The sequence below is a fragment of the Lissotriton vulgaris genome, chromosome 12 (assembly GCF_964263255.1).
Source record: "Lissotriton vulgaris chromosome 12, aLisVul1.2, whole genome shotgun sequence".
Classification (NCBI taxonomy): Eukaryota; Metazoa; Chordata; class Amphibia; order Caudata; family Salamandridae; genus Lissotriton; species Lissotriton vulgaris.
Genome location: NC_141700.1, coordinates 433,533,880 through 433,561,699, shown reverse-complemented (window position 1 = coordinate 433,561,699; position 27,820 = coordinate 433,533,880). Strand labels below are relative to the sequence as shown.

The 27,820-nt window shown below is 45.3% G+C and overlaps 1 protein-coding gene across 1 annotated transcript in view; it reads right to left on the bottom strand.

The window, feature by feature from the left end:
• SLC12A4 (solute carrier family 12 member 4) overlaps positions 1-27,613 on the bottom strand; it is a 533,265-nt gene extending 505,652 nt beyond the window's left edge. Inside the window, exon 1 of the mRNA XM_086945194.1 lies at positions 27,359-27,613. Coding sequence (XP_086801320.1) covers positions 27,359-27,491 — 133 coding nt within the window. The 5' untranslated portion in view covers positions 27,492-27,613. The remainder of the gene's footprint in view (positions 1-27,358) is intronic.
• Between the last annotated feature and the right edge of the window lie 207 nt (positions 27,614-27,820).

Genomic DNA, 27,820 nt, shown 5'->3' with positions numbered 1-27,820 from the left:
TTCTGACATTGAATATCCTATGTTGATTGATTACCAATATGCTTTAACTAAAGATCTCCGTTCTATTCATCAGCAGGTAGCCTCTGTACTGCAGGCCCCGGACATCAACTACAACCCGGCCAGTGGGTTCTAGTCAAGAAGTTTGAACGAGACACCAGCTTGGCTCCGAGGTGGTCTGTGCCACGGCAGATTCTGCCTGCCACCCGGACGGCGGTCAAAGTGGATGGGAGAAAACATTGGATCCACGTCTCCCATCTGAAGAAGCTGCCGCTTCCACTTCCATATGATCAGCAACGCCCAGCGGGAATTCCGACACAGGAAACTGAGAGAGCTGCTGCATTCATACCCTTCTCTGACGCCTGTGAGATTGAACAAAGGCAAGAGGAGGGAGTGACGAGATCAGGTGAATGGGTCTCTGCTGAATCTGCAATTGCTTTGAATCCTGTTTTGAGTACCCTGGCAAGCGAAAGTTCACATGCTCAAAAAGTACCTGCAGTACTATTTTCTGATCAGGAAGTTCCGGGTCATGTGCGGTATAACCTGCGGCCAAGGAAAACAAACAACGGTGCCTCAGACCCCACCACTAGGAGATAAGGAAAGACTCGATTGAATAGATAGGGTTTGCTAGTTTGTTGGTCTGAGGTACTGAGCGAGACACTGGACTGAACACGTTGAGAGCTGGAACTTTGACCACTGTGCTCTGTTCAGAAAGAAGACCAGCTATTGCAAACGGCCAGGTTACACAACAGAATAATGTTTGACCACAACTCTTTTGTTTGCTTGGGATGAACGATAGGAGTCTACCTGTGAAACTGACAGACACAGGGAGAAGAACCCTCTGGCAGGACGGACTGCTAGGCCCGAGCTTATTTTTGGACTTTTAGCTAGGAATGTACCCTTTTGGCCGTATTGTCTTAGAAGAAGAATTTCCAATTGCGCCACGACACGTACCATTCTATGAGCCAATGTTCTCAACATGGACCACGAGTGTCAAAGTTGCCTTTGTAGTGGTTATAACGGTTATTGCTGTTTTTATGGGCTTATTTGTATACCTGGAGCATAAATACCCTTTGCATACTTTTTTACCGTCTACTGCTACACCATCTGAGCATTTGCTGTTCACTTTATCACCCCACAAAGAACGACATCGCCAGACTTATGCAAAAAATGTATTTATTGAAATGCTTCATCAGACACACAGTGTTACCAACACTACTGATTGCTGGGTTTGTGGGCTTCTGCCATCCGTGGTGCACAATCATGATCTGTTTCTCTCACTACCCCTGTCCTATCTGGGGAGCTGTGAGGCCTGGTTCAAACTGTTTTCTGCCATGTACCATCACTGGATAGATAATCGCAGACATTATGATGTAAACGATTATAACATGATTTTAGCATATGTCGAGGAGCATCGGGGTTTTGACCAAAAAGGAAATGGGGGACAGGGGTCGATAGACCCTCAGGCATGCATGAACAGGTACATGGTGGCTAGGAACGATACCTGGTTGCAAGAGGAACTTTATGATTTTAGCCATTTTAATGCTTCTCAATATTTCAGCTTTTTGTTGAACGAAATGTTACAAGTGACCGTATTGTACCCATTCCTATTTTGAATGCTTCTTCCAATTTCCGTGTACAAGGGATAGGCCATGTACAGGTTGGTGACAGTATCTGCAATTATACCGATCGTATGAAGAAACTCAGCAGCCCCCCGTTATTAACGCCACCCAATGTGTATTTCGTATGTGGAGAAAATGCATATACCTGGTTACCACGTGATTGGGCTGGGCACTAATATTTGTCCTTCCTATACCCACCTGTATACATAGCACCATCTGACTATCACAGGACACACCAGCTACACCCTGTAAGGGCAGCACCCAATGCGGTACCCAATAGGCAACGTAAGCAGCTCGTCAAGTCAGAAGCTGATCAGACCGACACCTCTTTGCAACAATTCACGGATTTTAGCAAAGGCTTGGTCCCATTCTGGGGACCCATATTTAATAGCCGAGAAATAAGAAGATTGTCCAGGATAGTTGAAAATGTCATTAACATAACTACTGACATCCTGGCCAACCTAACTGTTGAGCTTCAGGCGACCAGACTTGTTGCGCTCCAAAACCGTATAGTTTTGGACGTTATCTTGGCTGATCGGGGTGGAGCATGTCACAAGGAGCTCCTCTGGCAGAGTTTGTTTGTTATAATAAATGCTTGGACCTTCTACACTGCCAACTGACTGATTATTGGGAATGGGAACGGGATTGGTTGTGGATATAACTATAATTGGGAGGTGGTGAATAATTTTCGGTACTTCAATAGGAGGGGCTATACATTGTGTAACACTAAGGGCCCCATTGGGATGGCGGGTGGGCTTCAGTCCCCCCGCCACACTATTGGTGCTGCGACCAGCCCCCAGCGGTACGGAGGTTCCGCACCGCCAATTAGGATGTGGCTGCCACCCTGGCAGTCACATTCCGCAACTACAGCATTGCGACAGGCGCTGCTGTAAGCAGCGCCCGCCCCAATGCCACAGAGGCATTCTGTGCATTCTCATGCACAACGTGGTAGGCACCGCGCAGTGCTTGCCACCTTGTGGATGGCAATGAAGAGGGGTACCCAAGGTACCCCACAAGTGCAGCCCTGCATGCACCCTATGGTGCTAAGGCACAACAGGGCCCTGTAGGGCCCCCTTTGTTTCCTTACAGCCCACTTTTCATGGTGGTCTCAGATTGTGGATCTCCGTCGGCAGCAGCGGTCCTGTGGCAGTCCAACCGCCACAGTCCTAATTCGGCAGGCAGAAGCCCACCACAGTTTCAATTGGACCGCCAAACGCGTAATAAGGGCCCAAGAAACTTTCTGACGCAGCTCTCTGGTTCAGGTGGTGCTAGAGAGGTCTCAGTTTCATTTAGTACATTTGTAATTTTATGTTTAGTATCAAGTGATGTGTGAATAAAAGTAATTTTTCCTTCTAAAAAGTAAAGACGCTAGGCATTCATTAGTTAAGAACTATTGTGCACATTGGCGATTTCTTTATCATTTATTTAACCCATGTAGTTGTTTTGATTTGCTCTTCTAGCTTTACTTTTTTAACTATGCTGTCGATACTCGATTCATGCTACAACAAAGTGGTAGTGACTCTGATGTTGTCCTTAAAATTCAAGAGGGTCTTGCTCCACTTGTTTTTTTGATGACCAACAATCTTTTGAATTTGAAAGCAGATTAAAACAGAAATGTTAGTTCAAGGGGCCGTCCTTTAACCAGGACATTCATTTAACAGTTACTGGCTCTGTGCCCACTTTCAGCCACTGCTGCTATGACCAAAAAGGCTGGTGTTATTATTATCGCTGATCCTACCATATGCCTGCATGTCAGCAAGATTGCTGGTACATGTTGCTCCCTTTTAGGGAGTTTGAGGAGAATTCTCCCTCATCACTGATTGTTGATGCAAGAAGCCTAGTTATCCAGGTAGCCACTTCCGGTTTCATTTACAGGAATGCAATTTTGTTTCTCTCACCTAAATATATTACCCGTCACCTTCATGTTGTGCAAAATGCAGCTCCCATTGTTAGGTAATTTATCTCAGTGCCAGTGCTTAATTTGAGCTGATGGTTGCAGGTGGGGCCCAACTGCACCCATTTTTTGACTGCCACTTATTAAGCACTGCGCAGTGTACTACTTTAAAATGTCCGGTTTGACTTCCTTCACTGCTTACCGGCAAATAAATGATCTTATTTAAGACACTTGGCATTGCGCACAAGGCACTGGTCCTGAATATCTTAATTTACAGCCCTGCCTGTGCTCTAACTGCCCCCTCAAATTCATCAAGTCTCTTTGGTTGTGCCCATATTGTATTGCACCAGAACAAGCAAATGCCCTTTCTTTTTCTCTTCTTAAAAGTACAACAAAGGAAAAAGACTGTCCATCCGAGACCAAGATGAGCACAGTGCCTTTGAGAGTACAGGAAGCCAGATCAATTGGCATTACCAATGCTTGTTTTTGCTATTGAATGTATGGGCCCAACTAGTCCAAGCAAGGGTACAACTTTGGACTCAAAATAGTGGGAATGTAAGAAGGGGTCACAACTGACATGAGGCACATTGATGTTAATTCACCACAATATCAGAGGTAGCACATGTATCATCATACACCTTTTAGCTGAAAATGACAGTGGTGACACCGTGTTACACCGTTAACAGGCACTATGGTATTGTAAAATGGCCACAGACTTGTGCGTCTCCTTCTGTAATAGTATTCGCACACATGTAACACCAGCTCTGTTGTAAGAGTGCATTCCCTCATTGCATGGGAGCATGTCCACATGCAAATGAGGAAATCAGTTTGCTCTATACCTATGCCCTATTGGAGGCAGAGAGGCAAACATGCCCTTAGGCGGCACACTGAAAGTGCACCACACAAAGGTGGCGCAAAGCTAGTATGTCTCCTGAGGGTTGCCTTATGGAAAAGGCAAGAGGGACCAGTGGGCCCCCAAACATCCCCCACAGGTGGGTGTGGTCAATTACAACACCCACCTGTGGGGGGATCTCTGTCCCCACTTTAAAGTGCAGGCGGGTTGCAGCATGTTCTGTGAAACATGGAGTGGCTCTGAAGCTGTTGCACTGTACTTCCCTAAACATGCTGTCCTGGGGGCAGCACATACAATAAAATAAGGTGCACTATCCTGATCTGCACGGGGCGTACCTTATGTAAGGTGTGCTGTGGCGCAAACAGGGACAGTGCTTCCCATGTATAATTCAGGCACAATATTACACGGACAATGCTAGCATTATCAATTGGCCAAGCAGGCATGGGTTCCATAATTGACATCCATGATCAGATTACCAGACATGTATGAAACTAATTAACACAAGCATCACCCGCTAGACACAGCGTTAACTGAAATGCAACAACACAAAAAAGATGTGTCAAAGCATAGTGAGAGCATTCAAGGAAACTGAGGCACAAGGGTGTAGTTAGCCCAGCTAAGCCAAAATTTATGATATAATAATAAGCAATTATGATGCATTCTGTTGTTAAACAGCACCTGAAGCAAAACTACAAATGAACACATGGAATGCAAACAAAGGCGGGCTTGCTGCAACTGTGCAGGTTAGCACAGTTACAGAAAAAGCAAGACATGATACAGACGTAGACTCAGATTAGTTCATACAGTTGGCAAGTCGGCTCGATGACTGTGCAAAAGCAATTTATTTAGAAATGACAAGCCCGGAAAGAAAAAGTTGTTGCCAAAACCTCCAAAAAGGATTCTAAAGATGTGCTGTGGTGGGACGGAGAGGAATGAGAAAGGGTGGAGTAGCAAGCAAACTGTGATGGGTAGTGGTAGCTTAGAAGAGGAGGGGGAACATGGAGCAGCTTCTTAAAAACTCAACGGAAAAGCTGATAGGCACAGCGAGGAGAGGTGGGAAGCATCAGAAGAGCTCGTGGGAGCAATAGGGAAAGTGTGAGGGGCAGGGATGTAAGGTGGAAAGCAATATATGGGAGAAAGAAGAAAACACCTGCACACCCAAAAGAAAAGACAAAGGGGCTGCCTGAATGTCAGCTGTGAAGGATTCTCATCAACCACCAGGGTCGCATTGGGAAGGAGGGCAGTGGGCGATGGGCCTGTGCTTGAGGGTCATCTGGGGGCCTTTTCTTAGGGGCTCTGTAAACCAGCCCACAGACACTGTCTGCTCCGCTCCCCAGACCACTGTCAAGTGTCACCAGTATAATGGCCACTCCCCATCCATGCTCAAACTGAGGCTGGGGCCCAGATGCTGTTCTGTCCCTTAGGGCATTCTCACCTCAGCCTCCTGCCTCGTGTGGCCTATCTGGCCCAAAAGTACGTCATTCTTCTGCTGAGCCATTCTCACCAAGTCCTCCCTTGAGTAGTATATAACTGTTTTTAATCACTTTCCTTATCAGCATGATTCATTGTTCTGATTTTTAATGTTTGCTTGTAGCAGGGGAGTGATTCTTGCCCCTTTCTTTGCCTCCACAGTTGCCGATCTGTATCCTCGATTCATTCAAGTTTTCACCCAACAGCACAATCTTGTTCAGCCCCTCTACACAGTGATGTAGCTACATATAGGTACTTCTTAACAGGTTAATCTAATGTAGTAGGATCACTCGTGTTTTTCATTTCATTAGCTCACCGCAAGTTTCGTACTCCACTATCATTTATTATATTGTCTAGGTGCAATTACCGGCTGGAATTGCCCTGAAATGTATCTCTTTTGTGGAGACACCAGTAATGCCTGCCCGAGGACGCACCAAGACACACACGACGATGCGAAAGAATTGGCCTACCCTTATGTACGTACCTGCACATGTGTACCCTGTACCCTATGCAACAAACATGACTTCAACATTTTATCCCTTAGGTGACTAAGCCTCCCATCTCTACGGTTGCCCCCTTACCCCTTTCCCTTGTCCTGAAGAAGACCAGCATGGCCAAGGCTTATCCCACCCTTGTGACCCAAGTCGGGTCGAAACGTCGACACCCCTGGATAGGCCTTGACCACACATGTACCTTTATCGTGCCACATTGGAATTCATTTCTGTAACTTTTGCAAATACTATGATTAAGCTTCTGTACTGGAAATGTGGTTAGGCCCAATAAGGACGGTGATTAATAACCGCTCCCCCTGAACAAAATATACAAAATAGCGTTATTACTTCCATGTCACCTACTAGCCCTTCTTCGCACAACCTTACACCCGAGCACCACCTTTTTCCATGCATGTTCCCCCTTGGAGCAACCTCTCTCGTAAATATCCTATAAGCAAGATTTCTGCTGTTTATCTTCACCAGTACAACAATGACTAATAAAATACTTGGTGAAGGAGAATTATGGTTTGTTGCACTCAATCTTATTGATGTATGAATAATGGACTAAGACTCGCAAGCTTAAGAAAAATGTTCCTTCACAGAGCTCATGTTTAATTAGCAAAAGCATATGCCTCAAATGTGAATTGATTAATATCCTACTATAAATCAGGTCCACGACCACTGTCTTTTGTATCACATTACGCCCAGGTCTAGGACCAATTTTGGGTAACCACATTTCTTTTAAAATGGCTCCCTTGAGTAGCAGCAGCAGCCCTATGTTTTTCTGGACCCACTCTCCTCCCAGGTAATACCCTAAATGGGATGGAGCAGGGGTGTGTCTTTTAGGCCTTGCAGGAGGGATGGGGGGGGGGGGGGGAGTATATGCATAGGCTTCGCTATGAAGTCACATTTCCCAGAGGAAAAGAAAAACATAGAATGCAGCGTTATGGTCTCAGAGCTGCTGACGTTGGAATTGGGGAAATAGGCTCAAGGTCTGGGTAATAGCTCGATTAAGCAGCAAGCACCGTCGATTGCCTGTGCCCCAGCCTATCTCCAGTTTCGTTTTTCCTACGCTGCCGCCATTTTAATTTGTTGTTGTTGGTGCCTCAGAGCCCGGCCCCCACAGCCCGCCCCGCCTCCCAGCTGACCCTCCCTCGCCCCTCCCCCTCCTACATCCATATATGACAGATGCATTTTCGCGCAGCATTCACGTGCAGCGGTCGCGCCCCATGCGCGCCGAAGGTGCGCCAAAGGTAAGCCCGTCCACGCCGTCCGCGCCTGGACCGCGCCCAGCGCCTGTCCCCCTGGTCCCCACCGTACCCAGCCCACCAGAGTCACATATGATGCCGCAACTCTCCTAGCCCTCAACCCCGGAAGCACTCCACAATGCTGCGAAGCCACCCCAGGAAGTACCCACGGCCCATTCGCCTGCCTCTCCTGCAAGTTCAACTGTTCCAGGACCCTCACCAAACCCACTTCCTCCATACACAGCCCCGACTAACCGCCTGAAGTGCATCCTGCTCAACACCCGCTCTGTACACAGACACGCAACGGAACTCTGGGACCTTCTCGATTCGGCGTCACCGGACATCGCCTTCCTCACAGAAACATGGATGAACACACCATCAGCACCCGACATCGCCATAGCCATACCGGACGCTTACAAGATTACCCGTAAAGACCGCACCAACCAAACAGGAGGAGGCATCGCCATCATCCATAAGAACACCATCAAAATCACGACCAGCTCCGATGATAATCTTGCAACCGCCGAACATCTCCACTTTCAGATCCACACCGACCCTAGGACCACACTTAGAGGCACCCTCATCTATAGGCCTCCAGGCACCCGCACTCAATTCAGCGATGACATCACAGACTTCGTCAGCCCACATGCCCCGCCTCCGGGAACTACATTCTTCTAGGAGACTTCAACTACCACCTTGAAAACAAACACGACAGCAACACCACCACCCTTCTGGACAACCTGGCCAATCTCGGACTCAAACAACTTGTTGACACCCCCACCCATGTAGCCGGACACACGCTCGACCCTATCTTCACCTCCAGCAAGCACATCTCCTTCGATCGCACCACAGCCCTCCACTGGACGGACCACAGCTGTGTTCACTTCAGCTACAAAACCACCTTGACCCACAACCGCCCACAACCTATTCCTCGGAGAAACTGGAACAAAATCACTTCAGACCAACTCCTCACATTACTCAACTAAAACCCTCCCACCCTCTCATTGGACCCAAACCAAGCCGCCACCAATCTCAAGCAATGGATCACCCACAGTGTTGACGAATTAGCACCCCTGAAAAAGCACCAGATCAAATCAGCCAGCAAAAAGGCTCCCTGGTTCAATGATGACCTTAAAAAATCCAAGAAGTTATGCCGCACCCTGGAGAAAACATGGAGTTTTAAAGTTTTAAGTTTATTATGTTTTGGCTCTCAAATGAGGGCCACATAAAATACACATACAATTATACAATAATGATTACAAAGGAAAACACAGGTTACAGAACAAAAGGAAACACGACTTATTCTCTGGATGAGCAATCATCTAGCACTTCTCCATGTAACATTAATAAATATCTAAAAACCCTTTAAAAAAGTTAAAAATTCTAAAACAGAACATTTCATTTGGCGGACAGTAAAGTGCATGGAAAAAGGTTTTGACATTTAGGATTCCCAATTGTGAACAAATAGGTTTTAACCACTTAAAACGCAATGGGCGTAATGTGGGACAGATAAACAAGACATGATTACGATCCTGTATAGCACTATTACAAAAGTTACATATAGGAGATACACCATACCATTTTGCAAAGAGGTAGTTAAGTGGGAGCAAGTCATGTCTTAAAAGGTACCATAATCTACGGACTCTATGGGGAATATTCCAAGTAAGGTATTGTTGGGCAAGTTTTGGTGTATATGTATTTAAGAGTGATTGCCTTTCTCTAATCCCTTGTTTGGCAATCATATCCATTTTGAAACTGAGTTCCCAAGATGCACATTTTAATTTAGACTTTAGTTCAGTAGGAGTAAGTAAAAACAGTGTGCTTACATCCAACTCTAACAGAGTTACAGCTTTTCTAAAGTTCTTAACCAGCGTAGAAAACTCATTAATATTACCCAGGGGTTCTTTTTTAATGGCTTCCCGTAAGGTACCCGATTTACCTCTCGCTAAACGGGCCACCCACCTTACGAGGGCAATCAACCTCTGTACCCAACAACTTCGGAGTCCGAATTCCAGCCTGCATGATGATACAGAGCAAGCTGTATTTAGAGATGAAATTCTTCTTAGCACCTTTCCTTCTATTTTTTGCAAGAATCCCCAGTGATTTAACTCCACTAATTCTAATCCATACAGTAGTGTAGCGGGGATCTTTGCTCTAAATACCTCCAGAAATAGTGTGAAGTGTCTCTTCCCAGTAGCGTTATACAGGGAACTTAACCCCATACCATGAGCCGATGCGTTATGTGCATTGTGCTCAATGTGGGGTTTCTCACTTAGGTTTGCTGAAATGATTTTACCTAAGAAGGTATAGGTTTTAACCACCTCTAGTTTCTGCCTTCCTATGGCCCAGCTATAATTTTCTGATCTACATTTTTTCTTTCCAAAAATACACATTATTTTGCTTTTCGAAACATTAATCTTCATATAATGTGCTTCTGCAAATTGATTTAATGCCTGTAAGCGGTTAGACAAGCCCTTTGGGGTTAGATCTAAAATGAGGATATCATCAGCATAGCATTAAAACCGATATAGATGATCCTCCAATTTTCGGGGCTTGCCCATCACAAGCAGAGATGAGAGTAGGGAGGTCTGCCGTATATAAAGAAAACAATATAGGGGCCAATATACACCCTTGTTTCAAACCATTTAGAGAGGGTATGGATTGAGAGAGACCCCTCTCTCCACCATATAACACCTTGCACCACGTGTTCGAGTGAAGAGACTTCACGAGTTCAAGTAACTGTATTGGCATACCTAAAGCTGCAAGCTTTCTCCACAGCGTTGGACGATCCACTTTGTCGAACGCTGTGGGGAAGTCTATAAATGCCACGTATATTCCACCACCTCGAACACGTACATATTTGTCAACAATCACCTGTAATGCTGTTAAAATATCTAATGTTCCATGCTTTTTTCAAAATCCGGTTTGTTCCAAAGGTAAAATACAGTTTGATTCTATCCATTCATTAATTAGTGTTAAAAGATATTTAGCGAAACCTTTTCCTATTGCGTCCAATAGAGCTATTAAACGATAATTCGCTGGATTAACTCGCTCTCCCTTTTTAAATAAAGGAATTAATATACTTCCCCTCCATGAGTCAGGGACAGATCTCGAAAGGAGGCATGCATGAAATACAGGGAGAAGAATCCTACTCCAGGAGGTGATATCTTGCTTCATTAGTGACATGGGTAACTCGTCCGGACCCATAGCTCCGGAGGAGCGCATACTCTTTATCACAGAGGCTATGGTTTTCTCGGTTGGGAGCTCTATATTGTGCTTGCTATTCTGAGCTAGATCCCCATTGTCACCCTCTGCACCGTTAGATGCATACAGACTAGATCTGAATAATATCCAAACATCTTCTGCAATGGCAATGGGAATAGGGGTGGTTCTTACACCACATCCCTTCCCTATTATAAACCAAAATTCTCTGGAATTATTAAAGGCCGAGGCTTCTCTTAACCTAATCCAGAGGGAATCTTCTTTTTCTCTTTTTAATTTTATTTTCAGTCTCACCCTCCTTCTTCGTAATAAGGCTAATTTCTGCTCTTTTTCCCTAGTTCTACTAAGGTACTGTTGCCTCACAAGTTTATTTATCTCCTTATTTAAAGGTAATAATATACTAGGAGGGGGATGCAACTTCTTAGAATTTTTTGTTTTCTTAGCTACCATAGTAAGCTTTTTCTTGAAGTTTTCAAAGTATAAGAATTCCCTACCCTGCCATTCATCTAATTCCAGAATAGTTTGTGCAAGAATATTTTGAACATCCTTCATACTGATAGGGTCCCAGAAGCACCTTCCAGACTTGGAATGAATTGAGACTCCTTTATTGGCTATGGACCAAGAGTCAGTATCTGGAGGTTGTAACAAGACAGTTATGTTAATCACATTATGATCGCTTAAGGAAGACTGAGAGATCATTATGTCTTGAATGAAGGGAAACGTATCATAGTCCGTAATCACATAATCCAAGATGGATTCACCCCTAAATGACCTATGTGTAAACTTAGCAGGAATGTCAGAAGGCATCCTACCATTTGCAATTAGTCCCTCAAAATGGCTAAGTTCTTCAAGTAATATTTTTCCTCTTTTATTAGTTTTTATTTTACTAGGAAAAATTGCTTGAGGTATATTATATGCTTCTTCCTTGAATTTGTTTCTAAACATATCTATACTTGAATTAGAAACTTTGCTATTTAAGTCACCCATAAGTAAAATATGAGGGGGGCTGATCGAGCTCTAATAATTGTTTTACATATGAAAACATTCACTTCAAGACAACGTTAAAAGTATCTTCAGGAGGAATATAAGCATTTAAAATTACAAGAGAAGAACGATTTCCTACAGTCTCTATATTATTAATAGTTATAGACTGAAAAAGATTACTAATGTCCGTGTAGTGGGAATATTGCCATTGTAATGAATTTGATAAAAAACAGGCAATTCCACCTTTCGCATGGCCTTTTTTTGAAGGTGTAGCCGCGGCCTCAAGGACAAAATAATCTTTCCCTCCATATATGCTGTTTTTACACCATGTTTCCTGAATACATAGCACATCTGCATGCAAAGAAAATAAAAAGTCTAATTTCTCTGAACAATTATGTAGTCCTGCGGCATTCCAAGATACAACTTTTAATTGACTGTTAAAGGTGTTGAAACAGTCTTGGGTTGTTTGATGTGTTATTGGACAAAACTCCTGGTAGCCAGTTCCATAACTGATTGTCTTCTGTTGGAGGCATATCCAAGTTCACAGAAGGAGGGAGTACCTCAGAGACCGTTCGTTTACCTCTAGATACCCAGATTTTTAAATCTTTACTATAGGAGGACTGGTCTTCCTGCCTAAGACCCATTTTAGAGGCTCCTTCTCTGGGGAAGATACGCTTTCCATTATTAATAAGGGGTAACACATCAATCCCTCTACATTGGAATGCTTCCGCTTGTTGGAGAACTAAATTAGCAATAATTTTTTAACAGAATTTTACTCGTGCTCATTGCTCGTTTCCAACCCTTATTACAGAGACCAAGTCAATATCACTTGACAGAATAAGTTTTAAGCTTTCAATATCCTTAAAGGAATTAATCAACCATGACCTATTCAAATTTAGGTCAGAGTCGAATAAGGGAAGAAAGTCCAATGTCAAGGTATCGACGCATGGATTAGAAATTTTTAAAGGGGCAATAGTAATGTTCGTGGGCACCTCAGCAGTGGGGCAAAAATTAGGTGCGGATGGATTAAGTACCCTTTTTTCAATAGGCTTGTTTCTTGTGGCTTCCTCTACAGGTTCCGAGGGATTTATCTCAACAACTTTAGAGCTTAGTGTTCCCCATTTCATAATGCTGGCATCTAGAGGACCTTCTACAACAGGGTTAGTGAAAGAAACAATAGCCTCATTAGAGGAAGTATCCAATAGTGATCTATCTGCAATTTCTATTACATCACAAGCTTCTGTGTCTATGTGCTTTTGAAAAATAATTTGTCTCTGTCTTCTCTTCTTATACTTGCGAATAGGTTTCCTATTTTTTCCTTTGTTCTTTCTGCTTTTTTCTTTTACTATCCCCTTGGACATTGCTGTTCCTTCGGAGTCTTTTTTATCCTGATTAAAAATAGGAAAAAGATCTTTCACAGCAGTTTGGTTAGCCTCTGCCAAGCTTTCTTCCTTCAAAGTTGGTTCAGATTCTTTCCTCCGTTGTGAGGAAAGTGAGGGGAGGGTCGTAGAGGGCTCATGAATGTCTACCTTTAGCAACTTCCCCTTTTGTGCATTTTTACTCAATGAAATATTACTGACCAAATCCTTCTGGACTACAGCTTCAGTGGGGAAGGTGGACCCAGTCTCAATATTTTTAGCAAGCAATACTTTCAGTATCTCTGTAACCGAGTCCAAAATACAATCAGAACTCCCAACGAATTTGCCTAATAGAAGGAGTATGGAAGCAAGTAAATGTTCAAGAGCTATCAGGGAATCTGAAATGGGTTTATCATTTTTTGGGTATCCAGATGCAGTAAGAGAACAGATCCCTGCTAGATTAAGCTGCGGAGATTTCAAATCGCTCTGCAATGAAGGGATGTCATTAGATGTCATGGAAGGAGTGCTACTATAGAGCAGTAGTCCCGATGGTGTTGCTCCATTTGGAGTTTTACTGGGTTCGGGCTGTTTCAGTATTTTCTCGTCCATATAGCGACCACAAAGTTCTAGATCGATACTGGACGGGATAGAAAGATATTTTATATTCATTTTCTCATTTTCTGTGTCTTTAAGAGTGTTAGGCTGAAGGACTTTGGAATTTGATTTCGAAGGGTCAGAATTAGCTCCTTTGGATGACCATAATGAGGGGGTTGCATTGGGATTTGAAAATGGAATAGACAAGTTTTTATCCGCAGTTAGTTCAGGTTTAATATCCTTCACTACTTCGAACTGCGGTTCCACCGTTGTTAACAAGTTATCATCAGTGATAATTGGAGCTTCCATGGATTTGTTCGCTGGTTTTTCCCATATTTTCAGCAGCTGCATCTGACCCTTCAGTTGTACGCTATTTTCATATTTATTCCTTAAGGGGTTAGATCTAGTTTTTATACAGGACCTCCCACCTAGGACTCTTCCGGAGCGTAGTTTCTTTGCTGTCATATTGTGGAGAAAGACGGCCAGTCAACAGAAATACAGTTTACACGTCTTCAAAACACTAATCAGTCTATTTTGTTCGAAATGAAAATAACGGGGCCCAGCCCAGCCTACCTCAGCCACTGAGGGCCCGCCCTTTGCCCGGGCTTCGCGGGACGCGCGCGGGCGACGCCGGGCTATGCGCGGTCTTCCAGCACAATTAAAGCCAGGTGAGGGGGGGGCATGGTGGGGAGGTGCTCCTGGCCAAGATGGCTTGTGGGCAATGATGTTTCACTCAGTCTCAATCCGCCTTCAACCCCACAATCACGAGTGTTTCCCGCGGAGCGGGAAACGCGAGCAGTTGGTCACCAGCGCTGCCAGATAGCGCTTTCAGGGTGACGGCGCTTGTAGTGGATTTAGGAGCGTTTCAGCAACAAACAGTGTTCAAAGCAGCAACCAGCACAGCAGCAACAGGATTGAGAAAAATCCCGACCACAGACAACATGTCCACCCTCAAGGCAGCCACCCGCAAACACCACCAACTGATTCGATCCGCCAAGAAATCAGCATTCAAGGATCGTCTCCACAACAACACTCACAACAGCAAGGAACTTTTCAACATCGTCAAAGAATTCACCAACCCCACCGCAGCATCCAACGATATCACTCCCTCCCAAGACCTCTGCGATGCGTTATCCTCCTTCTTCTACAACAAAATTGCCGACATCCACAACAGCTTCGAGAACACTCCCAGCGTTCAACCCTCCCCACCCCCCTCAGATCCTACTCCGCCAACTAACATCCTTAGCGCCTGGAACCCAATCACCACTGAAGACACCATCCGCCTAATGAACTCAATCCACTCTGGCTCGCCAACCGACCCCTGCCCCCACCACATCTTCCACAAAGCGGACTCCATCATCGCACCCCATCTCATCATATCATCAACTGCTCGTTCAACTCTGCCATCTTTCCAGAAAGCTGGAAACACGCCGAACTCAGCGCCCTTTTGAAGAAACCCACAGCAGACCCCTCTGAACTGAAAAACTACCGACCCATATCCCTCCTCCAATTTCCGGCCAAAGTCATTGAGAAAGCCGTCAACAGCCAGCTCGCCGCCTTCCTTGAATCCAACAACTCCCTTGATCCATCTCAATCCGGGCTTCGAGCCAAACACAGCACCGAAACTGCCCTCATTGCAGCTACTGACGACATCCGAACACTATTGGACAACGGTGAAACAGTGGCCCTCATTCTACTCGACCTCTCCGCCGCTTTCGACACAGTCTGCCACAGTACCCTTATACATGCCTCAGCAACATCGGAATACAAGGAAAAGCCTTGGACTGGATCACCTCATTCCTCGCTGGGAGAACTCAAAGAGCCTGACTCCCCCCATTTAACTCTGAGGCCACTGAAGTCATCTGTGGCGTACCACAAGGATCTTCACTCAGTCCCACCCTCTTCAACGTTTACATGAGTCCACTTGCCTCCATCGCGCGTCAACACAACCTTAACATCATCTCTTACGCCGACGACACCCAGTTAATCCTCTCCCTCAACAAAGACCCTAACACCGCCAAAACCAATCTTCACGAAGGCATGAAAGATGTAGCCGAATGGATGAAACACAGCCGCCTAAAACTCAACTCAGACAAAACGGAAGTGCTCATCCTAGGATCTTCCCCCTCTGTTGGGACGACTCTTGGTGGCCTTCCGCTCTGGGCACAGCACCCACACCCACAGACCATGCACGTAACCTTGGCTTCATCCTAGACTCCTCTCTCTCAATGACCAGACAAGTCAACGCAGTCTCATCCTCTTGCTTCAACGTACTTCGCATTCTCAAAAAGATCTTCCGCTGAATCCCCCTCGAGACAAGAAAGACCATCACACACGCACTGGTCACGAGTCGACTGGATTATGGTAACACACTATATGCCGGAATCACAGCAAAATCACAGAAAAAACTCCAACACATCCAGAACGCATCAGCGAGACTCATATTAGACCTCCCTCGCCAAGATCACATCACCGAACACCTAAGAGACCTCCACTGGCTTCCCGTCAACAAATGAATTACATTCCGCCTTCTCACCCATGCACACAAGGCCCTCTACAATCTAGGACCCGAATGCCTCAACACTCGCATGTCCTTCTACAAACCCACCCGCCAACTAAGATCGTCCAATCAAGCCCTTGCCGCCGTCCCGCGCATCTGAAAATCCACCATGGGCGGTAGATCCTTCTCCTTCCTTGCCGCCAAGACCTGGAACTCACTCCCCACTCACCTCCGCCTTACCCAAAACCACATCTCCTTCAGAAAAGATCTTAAAACCTGGCTATTCGACAAATAATGAACCCCTTTCCCCAAGCGTCTTGAGACCCTCTGGGTGAGCAGTGCGCTATACAAATGCCCGAACTTGAACTTGAATCAGCTCAAAATCCAATGATTCTGGGCACATCACTTAATAGCAGGGGCGGTGGGTGACATTTGAAAGTGGTGGGGCGCAAAGTGATTTGCATACAGCACCGTAGCGAGCGAGCGTAGCGAGCGAGCCCGAACCCCAAAAGGGGGGTTTGGGGGGATAACCCCCCCCAGAAAATTTTGAAAAAAAAGAAGAAAAATCGTGCACTTTCAAGCAAATTTGAGAAAGCAGGAAGGTTAATAAAGCAATTGTGAAAGTGCAGTTATTACATTAATAGATGGCATAACATAGGTAGCTGCTTATTCAGTATAACCACAGAGCTTCATACATTCCATCCTATTATGCTCAGACTGAATCCTGTCACCAGGCCAACTGGCTGACTTTCAAGAACAGGACCGTATTCAAACCACTTACATGGACATACAAATCAGCAAATGACATGGCATTCAACCTACTCCCTGACACCCTACCATGCTACACACCAACTCGGAACTTTAGATTCACCAATCACAACCTTCAAACAACACCAAAGCCACCATGTATGCCTCCTAGTTCTGGGACTTTTACATCTCTGTCCTTCTACACTGCAACTCCACATCACCCAATATGTGGCCCATCCAATCTCTGCAGGAATTTCAGATGGCATTGAAAAGACATGTGCCTCAAGGAAAAAGCACAGCGGCATGGCGGATGTCGACAATGGCATTTAAAGAACGTGCAATACAAAATAACGTTATATGGGCAAACATTTTTGTTGTTTTCCCCAAACATTTTTTATTAAGTAAATAGAACACTATGAGCGATCCGTACAGGAGAGCTGCATAATTGTGACCGATTGACTACAATCAACAATCAAGGGGAGAGGATGTAGCCTTTCGGCTAGAGTGGTCGGCTTCGAAGCTGGGTAACCTGGTTAGAGTCTCAGCAACAACACTCTACATCCTGTGATTCAGGGCAAATCACTTAATCTCCCCGTGCCTACCAATAAAAAAATGAAGGTGTTCATCTATAACGAAACTGGTGCTCATGTAAAGCGCTCCGATAACCGATGTCTCAGGTCTAGTTCGCGCTATATAAAACTCAAAAAAGAAAAAATCTGAACTTCAAGGTCTGCTTAGCCATACAATAGGACTATTGAATGATCAAATTATACAGTTCCTACACACGGTCACTGCGAGGAACCTATGAAGCAATGACTGATGACTCATATGCCTTCCCCATAGGCCTATACACCCAGGAAGCAGCACGTGACTCTTGCTGTAGCTACTCTGCGAGTCACTCTTGAGGAATGCTCAAGAGGAACTGACCCTTTTCTAAGCGGAACAGCTTTGAAAAACCCGGAAAGAGAATGAGCTTCACTCTGTAATGCTAGGAGTGTTGTCTTTATATCTTTGGCACCTCACCTGTTCTAGGGCCCTCCGGTACGCATGCTTGAGCCTGGAACTTCCCATTATCAGAATAAGTGAGTGGATGTGGTTGTCTGCTTGTTGGTCTCTGGTGTTTGTGGCTGTGCGCATGTGTGAGTATGGTTGAGTTTACATGTGCTGGTGTTTGTGGCTGTTTGCATGTGTGAGCAGGTTTGCGTTTACATGTGCTGGTGTTTTTGGCTGTTTGCATGTGTGAGAATGTTTGAGTTTACATGTGTTTGGGAAAAGAATTACGATCAATGCAATGAACTCCCCACTGTATTTATGTCCTGAGTAATTTGCCACAGCCGCCTGTGCACTGAGATATCTACACAACAATATTAACCTCCTCCCTGCAGCTAGGCAACATGCAGAAATGCAATTTCATAAAAACTCATACTCACAGGCCTTGGGGATAGCATTTATACCAGATAAAAGCCAGCCACTCTGTTTCTATTAATGTCAGATTTCTGCATCCGTTATCTCTCTAGAGGAACCATGACCAAGGCTGAGAGGTAAAGTGGGCGTAAAATTAGACTTTAAATTTGCTTTTGAAGTGAGATGAAATCCAAATATTGGCAAAGCGAATGTGTTTGACTTTTATAGTAAATACAGATACACACCATCCAAGCACATGTTGACTCGACATAGATGATACATGCATGTAAACATCCATGCACTCTCAGACTAACACACCTATAGTACCACATGCATACATACCATCGGGCAGACCCCCATGCCGACAGAACAACAGACCCCAGGCAAACAGAACAAGAGACCCCCCCACACACAGAACAACAGACCCCCATGTACACAGAACAACAGACCCCCATGCACACAGAACAACAGACCCCCATGCACACAGAACAACAGACCACCCCAGGGACACTGAACAACCGGCCCCCTGGCACACTGAACAACCGGCCCCCTGGCACACAGAACAAGAGACCCCCAGGAACACAGAACAGACCCCCCACACACAGAACAACACACACCCCCATACACACAGAACAGCAGACCCCCATGCACACAGAACAACAGACCCCCATGCACACAGAACAACAGACCCCCAGGCACACAGAACAGACCCCCATGCACACAGAACAACAGACCCCCATGCACACAGAACAACAGACCCCCATGCACACAGAACAACAGACCCCCATGCACACAGAACAACAGACCCCCATGCACACAGAACAGACCCTCATGCACACAGAAAAACAGACCCCCAGGCACACAGAAAAACAGACCCCCAGGCACACAGACCAACAGAACAGACCCCCAGGCACCAAGTTCCCTATTCCTAATGAGCAGCAGTTCATGTTAGTAAACGGAACGCGTGTCACGTCGAATCGGACAGCTGGAGAAAAACAGATCGGGTGTGCCCTCAGTCCTGGTGACAAGGCCACACATTAGTGTGTCTGTGTTATTCATCAGGACAGCGACATGTGGCACGCATGACATATCACTCCCAGTGTCTACATACTGCTAGCACTGGGACGTGTCTATAGATTAAGGTTGTACAATAAAGCTTTTGTTCTAAAAAAAACAAAAAACGGGCAAGACAGATTACTTTTGCAGTTTTGTACAAAGCGAACTCTTCCCGAAGGTATTGGAGAGTTTTACATTACAGACAAATTCATTTTTGATAGGCGCGGAGAGATTTATTAAGTGGTGGTCCCCAAAAACAACTGCCGGTGGGACCAACCTGCAGCCACCGGTTCAAATTAAGCACTGCACATAACCCTAGAAAAGTAAGTAGACCACTCCTTGTGGGATGCGAGGTCTCAGGATCCGTACCCAGAGTAAACCCTTGTATTTATTTATAACACACAAAGTGCAGGAGGAAGCCTAGCTTCAAGGCGAATATTAACAAAACAATGCACAAGACAATAACTTATAAGCTAAAATGGATGTAAAGGTTTGAGGGTGGGGGAGCACTACATTTTCTGATTCACTGCAGACACCTCATTTCTTTAAGGTACGTGATATCCTTAACAGGGACATTCACCTACTCGCTGAACAGTCATTAACAAACTGTTTTGAATATGGACTAAATGATTCAACCACAACGAAGGAGAAAGTGCTGCTCAATTGTGTGTGTGTGTATGTATGTATATATTTATATACATACACACACACACACACACACATACATACATACAAAGCACATGGAGCAGCTTTGGACAAAACTGATCGCCCACATAGCAATATTTTAACTGGGCACAAATGGACGCACCGCGGCTGCTGTGTGGCAAACTGCCACTAGGGGTGCAGTAGGCATCTCAATCGGTCACGGCAGGTTGCAAAACACTGCAGGCCTCGCGATACAATGGAAATGCTGGTTCAGGGGTAGCAGGGCTTGCACAATGCGCCCCCCTCTTCTGAGACTTTCATTAGCAAGGTCACCTAACCGGTGACACCTGTGATTGACAGGTGTGGGGTGAGTGTGGAAGCCAGTTCTCAAGCAGTGGCTGGTGGGAGCACTAAATGTACAAACACTAGACACTGTCCTGCAGGACACAATAACAACGAGTTAGTACGGAAAATGACACCAACCAATAAAAACCTATCTGTAGTAGAGTAATTACAAGGCAATTGACATTGGCTGAAGATTGAGAAGTAGGAAAATGTAGTAAAATGTCTATAAGCGCCAGTAATTCAGAGTTCTTAAAGAATATCCATGAAAATCTTAAAGAAACTGCAAGCCAAGCTCACTAAGGGGAGAGGTTATTCAAGAAGAAGCTGAGACAGTCAAGTCCATGTCGGTATTCTATTGGACAAGGTACATCAATTTTAGGTGATCAAAAGCAAGTCAGGACACAAAGGACAGTCAAACACCAGGTAGTTAGAGAAGGGCCCGCAGTGGAAAGAGGAATAATAATCAAATAAAAAGGTGCTTGGTATGAAGCTTCGAAGACAAAAGATGCAGGCTTATTATAGAACAGAGCTTTTAAGGGGTTGGGGATATGCTAGGCATGTAAAAAGAGTAGTCCAGCATTCATCGAAGCAATATGAGCCTGTGCAGAAACACCAGTGTACAAATGGGGTTGGAACGAGGAGTAGCCTCACCCATCATAAAAATGTGGCATTAAGTGTAAAGACCAAGACCCCCGTGGCAGCGTGAGTGGCCAAAGTTCAGGGTTATCTCTAGGGCGCAGATCTCAGGTGTAGCTAGCCTCCGTGTGCCTCCACAAGGAGCATGAGGTTACTGACACAACACCTGAGTGAGACAAGGCATGGCATTGGCCCTTTTAGAAACAAAAGCTCTAACAATCAGCCGGCCTTCACTTACAAGGCAGAATCTTCAGACTCCTTCACCCTCACCTCAATGATCTCTCACTGTACCCAGGGTACTCCTCCTTCCAACTTTTAAATCTGGCACAAGTGTTGACGTCAGACTAGAGAAAGTGATTTGTGTCCCCACGCAGTTCACATACATACCAGTAATGGGAGAAAGTCATCACCAGCAACACAGTTCCATATCTCGAAGAGACCACAATAATAGAAAACAGGGATGCATACAATTTACAAAGTGCAGTCAGATCAGCTAAACCATAAATAATTAACATCCGGCATACATTTTAACGCAAAATACATAAAAGTGTATTCATTCATTACATGACAATTTTAAACATGTTAAAAACCTCAACTGAAAGTCAGCAACACAGAATGAAAACATGTAAAACATGGACATGCCATGGCTTCCTGTCAAACAGGCCTTCCTCAAGGACCCAACAGGTGATTCCGTTTTAGGAGACGGGGACATAATATGTGTTTGCCATGGTTGGCTAGTGTGGGGCAGCCATTGCACAATATACACAATGATGTGTTTGATATATACCACCTGAGTAGATGTATGCATTCCATCTTCAGTGGGAAAGCTGTGATCTCACTAGCCTAAATCATGCTGTATGCCTATAGCTTGAACCTTTACCAAGAGAGTAGCTTGAACCTTTACCAAGAGAGAGGCCCTCGGTGCCTCTACTGGGGTGCAGCCACTGACAGCGCCCACCCTCTTCAGGAACCCTCCTCATTGTCTATATGTTGCATATACCTTGCACAGAGCCATGGCCTCAAGTGTGTTTCCTGACTGTGTGTTAGTCACCCTGTGAAAAGTGTTCACAGTGCCAGGCCTTGGAGGTTCCAGGGACACCCTTGACAACGTCTGGTGACAGTTTTGCAAACTGTAGGCAACCTCTTGGCTGGTTTCCCTTCTGTGCCACAGAGAGGAGTCTTTGTGCCATGGTGGTGGTTCTTGTTGGGAAGCATACCTTCATATGTATGGGGAAAGTAGCCATGAAAGAGAGAACGTTGCAAGGGAATCTACGAGCACTTGCACTGCTCTTATGTATGCATACCTATATATTCCATATTAAAGATAGAATATAGGGCGAATGTCGACGTCCTTCAGCCACAGTGCTGCATTTGCGCTATAAATGTCCTTCTCTTCTTTGTAAAACGTGCTTCTTTGCTTAGTATCCCCACGGTTTTATTTGTGTATATTTAAATCACTTTTTCTTTAGGTTTCCTGTAGCTTGGACATAATCAAGGAGAACGCTAGAGCGTGTTACAGAGATTGCATTAATATATCACATTTGCTGTTTATATTTACAATGTTATCACAAAGTTAGCATTTCATAAGAACACAAGAAGATCAGAACATCTGTAGATTTATATTTACATTGGTCGGTACTGTAATAAAGTTTGTGTATTGGAAGCAGATGTATACACTATAGCGCAAGGGAGGCGAACCCTGTACTAGAAAAACGTCATGCAATAGAATTCTTGTCCAGGAGGAGAGTGTGCGGGCGTGGACAGTATGAAGGAAGGTGGAACCAGAATCCATTCCTCAAGATGAGGTGGCCTTATGTATAAATTATTAATTCAACCCAAATGCAGTACATGTGTGAAAGAACGACAAGCATATATACATAACATACAGGTATGTATCCAAGCAAAGACCACTCTCTTTCTACCCATTATAATCCACGACTGGGCTTCCATTAATTATTACATTCATCATTAAGTCCCCCTGGGGACGCAACCAGCCTTTTACACTTGAGAGCCGCGATCACGCCAAGTAAAAGGATCCCCAGGGACTAATTTATTTAGCACGACATGGTGCAGACAAAGGCACGACTGAAGTGCGTCTCAGAGCTCGTCTACGGGCTGCAATAGTCCACACCTTTACTTACTTGTGAATTTGGAGCGCCTCCCGCCCAGCCCACCCCACACTGGCGCACTTTGCCTCCTTGGAAAAGTCCATAATAAATGTCTCCAACAAACGTGTGCAGCTCGGGGTCCGAGACGTTGACCAGGTCCACTCCCGTCTGGGAGGCGCGGAAACTTAATCCTGCTCTTTGGAGCCCGCGCTGGCTATTAAAGCAATACAGCCCTCTGTAAAAGGCTACACTAGCAATAGTGTGACGTTACACGAATATAGCTTTTATAGTTTGCAAACGAAAGGAAAATGAACACTGTGGAGTCCAACAGTGACTTATGTTGGCAGGTGTTGCTGTACCAGGCAGAAGAAAATGATTTTTCCTTTTTTGTTAGGGATTATGCAGTGCTCCTGGAATGTAACAATGTGCCGTTAAAACCACCACATTAAAAGTCGACTAACCTGTAGAAAGCGTCGTCAAAGTGTTATTAGCCGTTTCCTAATATCAATAACACAATTAACTACTGCAGTAGGGATGTCTTCGCTGTATTTACATGTATTCACGTTCACACACACACACACATACAAAAACACAAATATATATTAATTCAATAATTTCTAATGGTACAATGCGTTGTTGTAGCTGGAACCAACATTATCTGATTATAATTATGTAATTTTGTTCTTATACACACACATCCCAGCTATTTCTTCGGCCTTGTTTGCGTGTGTATTTTGTGGGGGATGGGCGATTTCCCGTTCCAGTTAAGGGTGGAAATAACTGAAAACTGGAATCTACTCAGGAGGGCGCGGTGTTTGTCCATTTTCCGCTGTCTCCCAATGTCAGAGTGCTTTTGTTTTTTTGCATGGCCCACTTCTGAATTAGTATGGCGTTGCGGGGTTTTGCGCGCCGTATGGTATTGCATGGGTCTGGTGTTATCTGCAAAGCAACAGGTTAGAGGGGTACCTTCTGCAGGTCCCACAATACAATGAGAGATTGAATATCTTGACCAGATGCCAGACGGTGACCCTCCCTACTCAAGAGTTGGTCTGTCTCTGGGCCCAGTGGTTATGTCAGTGCCTCAGTGTCCCTCGCGTAGGACCTGATTCCGGGTGGGGAGGTGGATTCCGATCCCTGTGGAAAACCAAAACGCGAGAATTCCATGTTTCACAATAAACACCTCACTCCTGCAATTGTGCGCTGACCAATTTCCGCACGCCATCTGTGTTGAAAGCCTCTGATACATAAGGAAAAAGGTGCGGTAAAAAGTAAAGCCCCTTTCTGCATGCCAGTCTTCGACTTCCCAATGCAAGATAATTAATGAGAGGTACTTGCCTTCACCCAATAAATACCCCAAAACGAGGAATCGATATTAACCGGATGTAGTAATACCTTACAAGTTTCTCCAAACTGGGAACGAGTGCCTCACTCACTGCCTCGGTGTCTGTTTCCCGAGCCGTGCCCCGCGTCGTCACTCCGTCTAAATAAATATATTCCCCGTCGTCAGTGTCAGTGATTGTCGCTTCTTGGTCCTGTGTGTATATATACCATCAAGTGCATCTATAGGAGAATATGTCTGACGTGTTACCGTAACAGAGTATGTGTCTGTCGTGCCTCTCATTCTACAGCCCGGCATCCTAGGCGTTTAGTGACTGCTTCTTTCTTTTGCACAGTCGCACGCACAGTCTCCGTAACATCCGATCCATCATACTACTAGGTACTGAATGATACTCTACTAGTAGTACTACTCACCACACACTATAGAAGAATAACTTGAAGTACTCTTGCTTGGTGACTGTCACGACGACGGGTTCATGCGTCAGGCAAGCAATTTGCAAAGGCACTCTGTCTACTTCACACACCACGAGGCGAGTGAACCACCGGATCCAACGACAGCCGCAAAATGGCCAATCACTGCATGACTACATTAAGTCAGAGACAGTGATTGGCCATTGTGCAGGGCGGCTGAGCCACCCATGCTCGGCATCCAATATGGATTGCCCCTGCTGTGCTGCGCGCGCCAGGATTGGTTTGGAGGGCACTGGGCACACACACTGCTCGCCCTGTCACCTTTTTAACGCCAGGGCCCTCCGCACGAATAAACCTGAACCCCCCCACCCCCCTCTACTAGCTAATGGGATTATGTGAGGGCCCTGGGGACTTTCGTGCGCATGCTCGGGCAAGTTGCTGCCCGAAGCATACATGCGAGAAAAGAAAACAATACTTCTTGGAGGCTCGTCGTCGACTGTCAATCATCACACCAGCCCGCCCCCCCTGCGCACTCCCGTTTCATTCGGGTGCTGCCCGGCGGCGCTCGGATAAAATATTGTGACAATTTATTTAAAATACACAGTGAGTCAAAACATTTATTTTAATTATTTTACTGCAGCCGCGGGTCCAAGCAGGGCTGGTGGGGCTACGCCCCTACGCCCCAATGGACGCACCGCTGCTGCAATAGCCCTACCTACAATAAATCATGCATAAAAAGTAACACTCATCGATATTGAGATATTCAGGTGTTTTTTCCAAACAGTTTTTCTGTATCACCCTTTATGTAGAATGCTTTATTTGTACGTTCTTACCTGTATTTTCTGTCTGCATACAATCCTAATAAAACTTTTCTTAAGTAAAAAAAAAAAAAAAAAAAAAAAAAGAAGATCTACAAAAAAAAAACCACAACAACCGTGTGGCCCACTTTTTAGACAGTGTCTGGCCCTGGCAATGGATGGTAACAAAGCTAGGCACTGGGGAGGTATAAACACAAGAAGAGGAATCGGGAATACCATTGAATTAGAAACTAGCGACAGGGTATGGACAAGAAAGTCAAGCAGTGATATGCAACGGACTGACCCAAAACCTGTTTACGTATTGGTAGTGTACACAATATGCCTTTCATAACACACAACTGAACTAGTCTGTAGATAGTAGACCTAAAAAGCCTACCTTACTTGTTATATCAACCACAGATTATTTCATTCAACATGAAAACGTAGGCTTGGTTTAACCATTGGCTTAAACAATCGAATGTAACACGTGCTCACTGAAACCAAAATGTAGGGAGAAGGGAGTTTTCAGTTATATTTAGCAGTGTCCCTCCCATTTTATCCTTTTTTTCCAAAGTCCAGTTAAAACGGGAGAGTTCGATGTTGCCAGGTGGTCCCTCCTCCAAACATCAAACACCCAGCAGCTGATTGGCTGCCTACGATCCGAGAGCCTGCGCGAGTGAGATTTTTAATGAGCATGTCTCAGAAGCAGCCACATTTACGGAACTGAAGTGATGGATTCTCAGAAGTCAGAACACTTCATGCACAGACATCCCTTCGTGGCACGCAGCCTGCCGACCACTAGACTACAAACGTCACTGCGTATTTAAGCGAACCGGCGCGCGTAGGATCTTTGCACCACGTTGGCAACGGGCGCTGCAGCAACAGCATCAAGGAAAACATGAATGTACAAAATCAGACAACTCTGAGGCAAACACGTGAAAAGTTCAAAAAAAAACATTAAAAGCCTCCTCCTTCAGAAATACCATTGGCACTGCTTTTACGCTCCAGTCATACATCACAAATGAACAAGTTCTGATGAGCCCAGGTATAGATATATTTAGCAGACAGCAGACTTCTGCTCTGGTTATGTGTTGAGCACATCTGTGCGCTTTCCACTGGAGCATTTCCATAAAATGGGGAACCTGCCTTGCATCTTGTGACGAAAAAGATGAAAGGAGGACCCTATGCAAATTGGCACTTCATGGACCACCACATAGCATGCCTCAGAGGGACAATCTAGAGACCGTCATGTAACTTTTTTTTTCACCAATGAAACACTCCATTTACCTCCGCATCGCCGGAGGAGGAGTATTTTCGCGAAGACCACAACAGAAACACAAACACCAGGCTACTTTAAGATGTAAAAGTTTCACGGCAGCGTCGCCCCCGAAACACCCAGTCTGACTCACTGCCATAGAGAGTGGAAGAAAAACGCGTTCGTCGCAGACCAAGAAAGAGCTGGGAAAAATGATAAATTGTCGTTAAACTAGTCGTGGCATCCCTCGGCGCCTCTTTAGACTGACTTAGCATTGCGACATGACAGTAGGAGAGACGGTGACGTTTACACGTGTTCCGTTTTAGAAAAGGAAAGTTAGCATGACCGGTGGAAACTTGTAGAAGCCCCCGGGGCATAACTTACCGTCCGAGCTGACGGTGTCATAGGGGTCGCGGGATCCCTGACCCGTGTCTCTGTAGTCCACCCAGCTCAGCCCCTCCAGGCTGTCATACTCCGCCTGCTTGTCCTCCACTGGCACCACCGTGAAGTGGGGCATCTTGCCGGCCGGCTTTACCGGTAACTTTGCTTGAAAACCGCCCTCTTTCTGCGAAGCGGAGGAGACACAATCCTTCCCTTGCCTAGCATTCCAGCATCATTGGGTCACTTCCTCCCAGGAAATTATCATATTCCCAGCTCCGCCCAGTCCACGGAGTGGGGAAAACCTGGTGGGACTTGGCTCATCTCTCAGTGTGCAAGGACCCCAGGGAAACGGGACGCCTCTTCTAAACTCTGGGCACTGGAAACAGTTACTGCTCAGCGGCATGATGCAAGAAACTTGTTGCAAAAGTTCAGGATTAAAATAGAACAGACTTTAAAATGTAGCAG